Raw genomic sequence first — 12060 nt, forward strand, 5'->3', positions numbered from 1 at the left:
GAGAAAACAATCAGCTATTCTTACTGAACATTTGTTTGCACACATATTCCTGCTATATCTAGCAGAATTTCTGACTACAAAAATAGGCCCTGATCCTGAAAGCTGTTCCATATGGGTGGACCCCGATGCACATTTGGACCCACCTTAACTTCCCTGTGTCTCCATGCAAGCACAGGGGTCTGCCCTTATGGAATCACTGGCAAGACTGGGACCATAGGGAGTAACAATGACAGATACAGTTTTAAGTGTTTGTGGCTGACCACCATGGATAAGAAAAAGAAATGCGGTTTACATATTCACAGCCCACAGTAATAATGAAATACTTTTGATTCCAACAGTAACCTGGGAGGATGCTAAACAGCAACTGTTAAACATTTTTAAACATGCAGGACCAGTAACTTGCACCCAAAAATATCAAAAGAGGCTAAGGCGCTGAGATGCTCTCTGAACTAGATGTTGCTATTTAATAAATCTTGGAATACTGGGGAAGTTCTAACGGACCAGAAAAAACCTAACATTGTGCCAAAAATTAAAAAGGGTAATGGGATGAACTGGGTAACTACAGACCAGATTAATCTGACATCAGTTTCAAGCAAAATCATGGAAAGGCTCAGATAGGATGCAATCAGTAAAGAGCTAGAAACAGCAGCAAACTAATGCAAATCAACATAGCTTTATAGAAAATAGGTCTTCTCAAAAAAATTTGAAACCTTTTAAAAATTAAATCACAAGTTTGACAAAAGTAACTGTGTTGACATAATAGACTTCAGTAATGCATTTGACTTACACATGTATGATCTTCTGATTAAAAATATATATAAAATCTATGTAGCACATAGTAAATGGATTAAAAACTGGCTAACTGACCCATCACAAAACACAATTACAAATGGAGGATCATTATCCAATGCGGGTGTTACAGTGGGGCCTCTTAGGCAGAGGCCTGTACTCTTAAGTTGTCCAAAGCAACAAAATTAAAAGTCAGAGTGTTATATAAAACTGTATGGAAAAAGGTACAAAAGGGAGACAGAAAACCTGAATTAGTCAAAACAAGAGTCTACTGATACCACCCAAGGTGGTATCAAGGTGGTACCAAGGTGTTAAGAGCAGGACTGGTAAACAAGAGGAGAATGGAATTAGAAGCTAATGAAGCAAAACTGAAGTGTCAGAAATTAGGTCCCATTGGTGGGCCAAATAATGAGGGGATGAACTATTTCACCCATCATTTCCTTTTGGAGTCCTTAAAAATAAGACTTCATGAGGGATCAAAATTTTTGGAGGCTGGATGGACCGAAAGGCTCGTGAAAGGAGTGTGTGGTGGTGTAGCAGTGTTTTGGTGCTTGTTGGGGGTTTGTTTTGCTGTGGGTGGTGGTGTTTTGGTCTGGTTTGTGTTTCCCGGACTAATAGGACTTAGGTGAGAAGGCTATGACAGATACAGAGGCAGCAGTGGTACTGACCCAAGTAGTGGAAGACACAATGAAGATGACTGGATGTAGAAGCTGTGGCATGTACATGATCCTGGAGGGGGTACCTGAAAAGAGTTTTGTCTGCATGAAGTGCCGCCTGATAGAGCTGATGAAGAAAAGATCCAAGGATTGGAGATACAGGTGGAAACCCTGGTTGAGTTTAGAAGGGGTTCGAGTGGATGATGGAACAAAGACATAAGGAGGCTGAAGGGGAAAACTCAGACTTGCAGATGGAAGCAGGACCAAAGAACTCTGAGGGGAGACTACTGGGTGAGGAAAGTGGACAGTGGAAGCATGTGACTAAGAAAACCAGGCAGAGGAAAAGACGGGCTAGTGAAGGAGAAACAGAGCTCAGGAACAGGTTTGCGGAGTTGGAAAATGAAGAAGGGGCACAGCAGGTAGTCACTGAAGGTGAGAGGGCAAGGAAGAAGAGAAGAGCAGCTAGTCCTATAGGAAGAGGGCAAGAGTCAGTGGAGATAAAAATAGCAAATATGAGCCCCAGGAGGATACGGGATGGGTTGCAGACGATTGCAAAGGACAATAGGAATCAAGAGGACTTGCAGCCAGAGGGAACAGGGGATAGACTGGAGAATCGTACCATCACCAGGAAAAGGCAGGTCTACGTGATTGGGGACTCCTCACTGAGAAGAACAGACAGGCCTGTAACAAGAGCTGATCCAGAGAACAGAAGGGTGTGCTGTCTGCCAGGTGCTAAGATACAGGATGTGGACCTGAGGCTGAAGAGGATCCTAATGGGAGTGGGAAAGAATCCACTGATTGTCCTTCATGTGGGAACAAATGATATGGCTAGATTCTTGCTGGAACGTATCAAGGGTGACTATGCTAAGCTGGGGAAAACGCTTAAGGAAATTGAGGCTCAGGTGATCTTCAGTGGGATTCTGCCTGTTCCTAGAGAAGGGCAACAAAGGTCTGACAAATTATGATGCTCAACAGATGGCTCAGGCAGTGGTGCTACAAGGAGGGCTTTGGATGTATGGCCACTGGGAGGCATTCATGTACAGAGGAGTGTTCTCTCGGGATGGACTTCACCTGAGTAAGGAGGGAAATAGACTTCTAGGATGGAGGCTGGCACAACTGGTTAAGAGAGCTTTAAACTAGGAATCTGGAGGAGATGGTTGGGAGATGTCCAGGTAATCTCCATGCTGGATTTTAACATTGAGAGGGAAGAAAACAAAGTAAGAAAGGATACAGCCATGGGTAGGAGAATGGACATAAGGAAGAAAGATAGTGTACATACCAGTCTAATAGGTCATACTGGCGGTAGAATGTCTGTGCCTAATCGTGTAAAGAATGTGAGCGAGGCCAAACAGCAAAAATTAAGATGTTTGTACACTAACGCAAGGAGCCTAGGTAACAAAATGGAGGAACTAGAGCTACTGGTGCAGGAAGTGAAACCAGATATTATAGGGGTAACAGACACATGGTGGAGTAGTCGTCATGACTGGACTACAGGTACTGACAGGTATGTGCTGTTTAGGAAAGACCGAAATAAAGGCAAAGGTGGTGGAGTAGCATTGTATATCAGTGATGAGGTAGACTGCAAAGAAATAAGAAGTGATGGAATGGATAAGACAGAGTCTGTCTGGGCAAAAATCACACTGGGGAAGAAAACTACTAGAGCCTGCCCTGGGATAGTGCTTGGGGTGTGCTATAGACCGCCGGGATCCAATTTGGATATGGATAGAGACCTCTTTAATGTTTTTAATTAAGTAAATACTAATGGAAATTGTGTGATCATGGCAGACTTTAACTTCCCAGATATAGACTGGAGGACAAGTGCTAGTAATAATAATAGGGCTCAGATTTTCCTGGATGCGATAGCTGATGGACTCCTTCACCAAGTAGTTGCTGAACCGACAAGAGGGGATGCCATTTTAGATTTGGTTTTGGTGAGCAGTGAGGACCTCATAGAAGAAATGGTTGTTGGGGCAACCTTGGTTCAAGCGATCATGAGCTAATTCAGTTCAAACTAAATGGAAGGATAAACAAAAATAGATCTGTGACTAGGGTTTTTGATTTCAAAAAGGCTAACTAAAAAAAATTAAGGAAATTAGTTAGGGAAGCGGATTGGACTGAAAAACTTGTGGATCTAAAGGCGGAAGAGGCCTGGAATTACTTCAAGTCAAAGTTGCAAAATTATCAGAAGCCGGCATCCCAAGAAAGGAGAAAAAATTCATAGGCAGGAGTTGCAGACCAAGCTGGATGAGCAAGCATCTCAGAGAGGTGATTAAGAAAAAGCAGAAAGCCTACAAGGAGTGGAAAATGGGAGGGATTACAAGGAAAGCTACCTTATTGAGGTCAGAACATGTAGGGATAAAGTGAGAAAGGTCAAAAGCCATGTAGAGTTGGACCTTGCAAAGGGAATTAAAAACAATAGTAAAAGGTTCTATAGCCATATAAATAAGAAGAAAACAAAGAAAGAAGAAGTGGGGCTGCTAAACACTGAGGATGGAGTAGAGGATAAGGATAATCTAGGCATGGCCCAATATCAAACAAATATTTTGCCTCAGTCTTTAATGAGGCTAATGAGGGGCTTAGGGATAATGGTAGGATGACAAATGGGAATGAGGAAATGGAGGTAGATATTACCACATCCGAGGTAGAAGCCAAACTTGAACAGTTTAATGGGATTAAATCGGGGGGCCTAGATAATCTTCATCCAAGAATATTAAAGGAACTGGCACATGAAATTGCAAGCCCATTAGCAAAAATTTGTAATGAATCTGTAAACTCAGGGGTTGAACTGTATGACTGGAAAATTGCTAACGTAATTCCTATTTTTAAGAAATGGGAAAAAAGTGATCCGGGTAACTACAGGCCTGTTAGCTTGACGTCTGTAGTATGCAAGGTCTTGGAAAAAATTTTGAAGGAGAAAGTAGTTAAGGACATTGAGGTCAATGGTAATTGGGACAAAATACAACATGGTTTTACAAAAGGTAGATCGTGTCAAACCAACCTGATCTCCTTCTTTGAGAAAGTAACAGATTTTTTAGATAAAGGAAACGCAGTGGATCTAATTTACCTCGATTTCAGTAAGGCATTTGATATGGTTCCACATCGGGAATTATTAGCTAAACTGGAAAAGATGGGGATAAATATGTAAATTGAAAAGTGGATAAGGAACTGGTTAAAGGGGAGACTACAACGGGTCACACTCAAAGGTGAACTGTCAGGCTGGAGGGAGGTTACTAGTGGAGTTCCTCAGGAATCTGTTTTGGGACCAATCTTATTTAATCTTTTTATTACTGACCTTGGCACAAAAAGCGGGAATGTACTAATAAAATTTGCGGATGACACAAAGCTGGGAGGCATTGCCAATACAGAGAAGGACCGGGATATCATACAGGAGGATCTGGATGACCTTGTAAACTGGAGTAATAGTAATAGGATGAAATTTAATAGTGAAAAGTGCAAAGTCATGCATTTAGGGATTAATAACAAGAATTTTTGTTATAAACTGGGGACACATCACTTGGAAGTAACAGAGGAGGAGAAGGACCTCGGATCACAGGATGATCACAGGATGACTATGAGCCACCAATGTGATATAGCCCTGAAAAAAGCTAACGCGGTCTTGGGATGCATCAGGCGAGGTATTTCCAATACAGATAAGGAGGTGTTAATACTGTTATACAAGGCACTGGTGAGACCTCATCTGGAATATTGTGTGGAGTTCTGGTCTCCCATGTTTAAGAAAGATGAATTCAAACTGAAACAGGTACAGAGAAGGGCTACTAGGATGATCCGAGGAATGCCTTATGAAAGGAGACTCAAAGAGCTTGGCTTGTTTAGCCTAACCAAAAGAAGGCTGAAGGGAGATATGATTGCTCTCTATAAATATATCAGTGGGATAAATAGCACGGAGGGAGAAGAATTATTTAAGCTCAGTACCAATGTGGACACAAGAACAATTTGATATAAACTGGCCATCAGGAAGTTTAGATTTGAAATTAGACGAAGGTTTCTAACCATCAGAGGAGTGAAGTTCTGGAACAGCCTTCTAAGGGAAGCAGTGGGGGCAAAAGACATATCTGGCTTCAGGACTAAGCTTGATAAGTTTATGGAAGGTATGATATGATGAGATAGCTTAATTTTGGCAATTAACTGATCTTCAACTATTAGTGGTAGATATGCCCAATGGCCTGTGATGGCACGTTAGATGCTGAGTTACTACAGAGAATTCTTTCCTGGGTGTCTGGCTGGTGAGTCTTGCCCACATGCTCGGGGTTAGCTGACTACCATGGTGTTAGGAAGGAATTTTCTTCCGGGGCAGATTGGCAGAGGCCCTGGGGGTTTTTCGCCTTCCTCTGCAGCGTGGGGCATGGGTCACTTGCTGGAGGATTCTCTGCACCTTGAAGTCTTTAAACCATGATTTAAGGACTTCAATAGCTCAGACATAGGTTAGGGGTTTGTTACAGGAGTGGGTGGGTGAGATTCTGTGGCCTGCGTCACACAGCAGGTCAGACTAGATAATCATAATGGTCCCTTCTGACCTTAAAGTCTATGAGAAAGGAGCAATCTTCACCACCATGGCTCCCACCACTATCACTTGGAACTCCAGGAGCCACTGTGACACTATTGGACTTTCACCCTTCTGATCCTGAGAGATGTCCTGTCCACACCGGGCCAGTGAGAGAAACCCACATGGTATCACCCTCTTTACTGGCCCCAGCTAAATCACCTGAAACGTGAGATTTGGGTTCCTGCTGCCATCCCTATCGCATGTGTCCTTTTCCTTCACACACCTTATTTCTTCTCTTTCCTCTCTTTTTGCTTTCTGTTTAATGAGAACTTAGCTTAGTTGGCCAAGACTGCATCTTTTGCAACATTGCTGTGAGCCAGTAATCAGAGAGGCAATGAAAGCAATATCTTAAACAGACCGATTCTGATATGAGTTTTCTAGGCTTTGGAGTGGCTGATAAGACAGTGTGCTGTGCCTGTGTTTCTTCAGCTGAAAGGTTGCAAGTGTGAAAGTCAGAGCCAGAGACAGAAGCTGCATTTTATATCTTTGCAGTTCTTTTCTCTCCTTTTGTGTGTGTTCATCTTGTTGTGTTTTTCCCAAAAAGGACATCTTTACTGGCTTTAATATCCTCTAAAAGACTGTCAGACTGGGGGTTTTTTCCTTGTAAAATCTCTCTACATCTAAAGGGAAAGGGAACAAGGACCATTCTTAAAATAAAAGCCTTATTTATTACTTTACATTTCAAATCCTTTAAATGCTATTCCTTCTTTTTTGTAACTTTAATAAAAGTTTAATAAGATTTTTAAAGGTGTGTTTGCCATTGTAAGCAAGCTGAGGACTCTGTACTCAAAAACTGGAACCATGTTTAAATGTTTAGAGCTGTACAGTGAAAGGATAAAGTAGACCACTGTGACTCTCTGAATTTATTTAATTCCATCAAAATTAACACAACAGATCCCACAGGGATCAGATCTTGGTCCAATGCTATTCAGTATTAATGATCTGGAAGAAAATATAAAATCACTGCTGAAAGTTTTCAGATAACACAAAAATTGGCAGAGTTGTTAACAGTCATAAAGACAGGTCAGTTCTACAGAGCAGTGTAAAACAAATAATAAGCTAGGCATACTTGAAAAGCATGTGTTTTAATATAGCTAAATGCAAGGCCATACATAGAATCATAGGACTGGAAGGGACCTCGAGAGATCATCTAGTCCAGTCCCCTGCACTCATGACAGGACAAAGTATTATCTAGACAAGTGGTTCTCAAACTTTTTTTTCGTGGACCAACTGAAAATTGCTGAGGGTCTCAGCCGACCACTTAATGAACTTTCCAAATGTTGTTTGTACCATTAGCTAACTATTGTAAAGGGCTTTGGATAAAAGCGCTATATAAAAAAAACTTAATGAACTTTGTTTGTTCTACAAATAAAATCACACAACTCATATTTTCATATCAGTAGTCTTACCTTTCTAATGTGATGGATGTGCCCTCTCCCCCTCACCGCAGCAGCCCCTGAGCTGGGGCTGGGAAGGAGGGGGGGTCTCTCCCCAGCAGCCACAGCCCTGGAGCTGGGGAAAGTAGCGTCTTTCTCTGGCCGCTGCAGCCCTGCATGTCCCAAATTCCCCCCACCCCCTCTTCTCACCCTTCTGCCCCCTCCCACCTACCCCCTATTTCCCCCAAGTCCACCACCTCACCGTACATGTGCATCTTCTCCAGGGTCCAGGCAGCTAATTAGTGAAGCCACACCTACACTGCTCCACTAATTAGGTGGGTGGCCATTCATTCTCTTGTGTGTGGCCACCCAGACGCGCACCTTAGAGGGAACTATCCGCAGTTGGATGGAGCTGAATGGAGCTCACCTGAATGGAGCTCACGGACCAATGGTGATCCACAGACCACAGTTCGAGAAGCTCTGGTCTCGACCATCCCTGACAGGTGTTTGTCAAACCTGCTCTTAAAAATCTCCAATGATGGAGATTACACAACCTCACTAGGCAACTTATTCCAGTGCTTAACCACCCTGAGAGGACGTTTTTCCTAATGTCCAACCTAAACCTCCCTTGCTGCAATTTAAGCCCACTGCTTCTAGTACTATCCTCAGAGGTTAAGAAGAATAATTTTTCTCCCTCCTCCTTGTAACAACCTTTTATGTACTTGAAAACTGTTATCATGTCCCGGCTCAGTCTTCTCTTTTCCTGACTAAACAAAGCCAATTTTTTCAATCTTCCCTCATAGGTTATGTTTTCTAGACCTTTAATCTTTTTTGTTGCTCTTCTCTGGACTTTCTCCCATTTGTCCACATCTTTCCTGAAATGTGGTGCCCAGAACTGGACACAATACTCCAGCTGAGGCCTAATCAGTGTGGAACAGAGAGGAATTACTTCTCGTGTCTTGCTTACAACACTCCTGCCAATACATCCCTGAATGATGTTTGCTTTTTCTGCAACAGTGTTACACTGTTGACTCATATTTAGCTTATGGTCCATTATGACCCCCATATCCCTTTCTGCAGTACTCCTTCCTAGACAGTCATTTCCCATTTTGTATGTGTGCATCTGATTGTTCCTCCCTAAATGGAGTACTTTGCATTTTTCCTTATTGAATTTCATCCTATTTACTTCAGACCACCTAGGAATCAAGAATATAGGTCACATTTATAGGATGGGGGATTGTATTTTGGAAAGCAGTGACTGAGAAAACGACTGTGGTTTTGGGGCATAGACAACTGATCACACTTTAAAAAGGACACTGACGAATTGGAAAAGGTTCAGAAAAGAATAATTCAAGCTCTGGAAAATCTGCCTTACTGTGAGAGAATAAAGAAGCTCAATCTATTTAGTTTATCCACAAGAAGGTTACGAGATGCGTTGATCACTGCCTGTAAGTGTTTACATGGGGAGAAGATTTCTGATAATAGAGGGCTCTTTAATTTAGCCAACGCATAACAAGATCCAATAGCTGGAAGCTGAAGCGAAACGAATTCAAAGTGGAGACAAGGTGTGTTTTGGTTCTGAAAGTGTTTTAAACATAGGACAGACAGAAATTAGAAAACAGGTGTCTGTTTTATTTGTAAAGTATTACAATACCCAAGAACAGGCATTGTTTTAAAATGCTGACAGAAAATGAACTAACACACAAACACCTTGTATTAAGGAAAACAAAAGTTTAGAAACCATAGGCTACAGGTGGAAAATGAATGCTATTGAGTTAGAAAGTTTGAGACTCAAGAGTGCCTGAATAGATAGGGCACTGGACTGGGACTCAGGAGCAATGTTCCCTCTAATTTTTTCCATCCATGTGTGGAATGAATTTTGATATGTGTACCAATATGGAGGCAATGTGCATGTGTGCCACCAGTAGAAATGAAAAACCTAGATATAATATATATTTTTAAAAAGTTACCATATGGATAATTACTCCAGCCAGGACAAGTTAGGCATTTTAGAATTCGCTACTCAAAGAATTAAATTTAAGCATAAAAGAGAAATAAAATGATGAAATGCACAGACCAGTCAAAAAACTAAAATAACACACTTTGAAAGAATAAAATTACAGAGAATATATGTGCATTGCAGGAAGTAGCAAGAAAAACAACAACAACAACAATAACACAAGTATGTGTTGGGAGGTGAGTGTGAAAGAGAGAGAGTGTGTGTGTGACTGTGTGTGTGTGAGAGAGAGACACACACACACATAGACAGTGTGTGTATATGTGTGTGGGAGACAGAGACAGAATGTGTGTGTGAGACAGAGAGAGAGAGAGACACTCTGTGTGTGTGTGTGTGTGTGTGAGTGTGTAAAAGATGGAGACAGCAAGCAGGAAGGTCCCAGGAGCAGCTGGCCAGGGACTCCAAGGCTGCAGAGCAGTTGGTGGAGGGGCACCTGAACACAAGTCACTGGATGTGTGCGGCTCTACTGATCAAATGCATGGCACTTGATTGACTCTTGGGTGGCCAAGCAGCTTACAGAGTACACTGCCTACGTTCTATTCTTTGCTCTACTGCTGATCTGCTATGCAACCATAAGCAAGTTACCTTTCTGCACCCCTGCTTCCCATCTCATGCTTTGTCTGTCTTGTCTCTTTAGACTGTAAGTTCTTTGGGGGCAGGGACTGTCTCTTCTTAAAGGTTTATGCACCACATAACATAGTGGGGCCCTTATTTCAGCTGGAACCTACAGTTGCTATCAGAACACAAATATTAATAATAAATAATCAAATATTTCCTTCAAGAAAATTCTCACTGTATTAAAATTTGCGTATCAGGTGACTGATACTGAGATACTGTACACTATCCCTCTGCCTTTGTATTGTGTGGGCCAAATTAGGGTCAACATTCAACAAAGAAGATTATGTTTGAAACCACTAGAGTGTAATTACATGAACAGTGTATCATAGCATTAGTACAGAGGTCCCCAAACTATGGGGCACGCCCCTAGGGAGGCATAGAGGAACGTTTGGGGGGGCCACCTGGGGCCCGGGCCAGCTCCCACAGGCCAGCTCCCACCAGGCCACCCAGTTCTGCTGCTGGCCCTGGCTCCAGCTGCTGGTCCTGCACCCGGGGCCCTGGTTGCCAGCTATGCACCTGGGGCCCCAGCTGCTGGCCCCAGACCGTGAGGTAAAAAGCTTGGGAACTGCTGCATTAGTAGTATGCCTGGAATGATACTGTGTCTGCCTACAGAGATGTTTCAAAGATTATCCAACAATGTATGAAAATCTATATTCTAGTACTATATTTAATTGGTGATCATACTCATCAAGGTGGATGGCTTAAACATTTAAAATGTTTTAAAGAAAAAACCTTGTCATTAGCCTCCTGACTCTTGACAAGGAGTCCCATTCCCCCCCAGTCTGATCTGGAAGGAAAAAATTAAGCCACAGATCATCCTAGGAGTGGACTATGCATGACGCATAGTTACCAGAAGCAGGAAGAGAGAGAGAAGGAGAGCAAGCCTAATTTCAGTACTATGCTGACACCACTCAACATTAAGATCCAACAAGATCACATTACAAGGTGGCATGAAAAACACTGCAAAGAGAGTCACAGTGGGAGGACACTGGTTTGTACCGTCTACACAGCTACAAAGTAAATATTTTGTATAACATCTAAATGCTTTCCAAAACAATTTAAGGAATAAAAAATTCAGGACCCCAATTCCTAGTGTCATTACATACACTTAACTGGCAAGAAGACTAACCATGATGTCCTGGGGAATTTTGCACATATAGGGTTGTAGGGTCAGTCCCAATTAAACTTCACCTCGATTTTCTGCAGCTAAGCATTTTGAAGGAGTTGATATCTTTTAGTAAGATAATCTGCACTAAATAGATTCCACTGAAATTTTTTTTCTTAAACTACATAAGAGGAAAGCTTTCTGCGGTATTTGGAGCCTTAAAAACAACCAAATTGCTTTCCAAGTAGACTTAATAAAACAGGTAAAGTCCTGTGCTTCCCAGTTATCAAAGTGGTTTTTTCAATGGCACTATTTCGATCCATAGAAAAACTCAGTGGATTATAATCACCTCAATAGCATCGTCATACATTTTCCTTGCCTCCGTGTCCATTTTGTCTGACATCAGCCAGGCTTTCAATAAGTATTCATAAAAACTGTCTCCCAGCCCGCCCACGGATGTGTGATCTGTAACAGAGAAAAAGAGAATAAAATGTAGGGGATTTTAATACAGTGCCACCTTGGATTTATCCAGGACAAAATTCTACATTTTATTTAAGCCCCTACCGGTTTTAAACCATCATTATTTTAATCCAGTTCAGCAGCTATTTCCCCTCAAACCTTTTATTTCATTTTCTTGGAATCTGTCCCACAGCAGGCATCAGTTTTCCTACCGTGCATGTTCAGTATTTCTCATTCTGTGTCATCTGCACAGTAAAGCTGACCCTTCCACGTCACAGATTTAATTTAAGGAATGTTTTGGCTCCATTATACAGAACTTACCCTTTTCATTGGTTGTTGTTGTTGTCGTTTTAAATAAATAAGAATGTATACTCTCAGATTCAGTAGCAGCAATATAGTTGGAACTCGTAGCTATATAAATTGTTCAAACCCATGAGGAATCTGTTCTTTCAAGGACATTTTTATTATTCATCGTG

General features: G+C 41.9%; 1 protein-coding gene across 4 annotated transcripts in view; it reads right to left on the reverse strand.

The window, feature by feature from the left end:
* MAN1A2 (mannosidase alpha class 1A member 2) overlaps nucleotides 1-12060 on the reverse strand; it is a 303669-nt gene that overhangs the window by 39152 nt on the left and 252457 nt on the right. For all 4 annotated transcript variants that reach the window (XM_073310578.2, XM_073310569.2, XM_073310564.2 and 1 more), the window contains one exon: nucleotides 11475-11590. In XM_073310578.2, the coding sequence (XP_073166679.1) occupies nucleotides 11475-11590 (116 nt within the window). The remainder of the gene's footprint in view (nucleotides 1-11474; nucleotides 11591-12060) is intronic.

Source organism: Lepidochelys kempii, chromosome 1 (genome assembly GCF_965140285.1).
Source record: "Lepidochelys kempii isolate rLepKem1 chromosome 1, rLepKem1.hap1, whole genome shotgun sequence".
Lineage (NCBI taxonomy): Eukaryota > Metazoa > Chordata > Testudines > Cheloniidae > Lepidochelys > Lepidochelys kempii.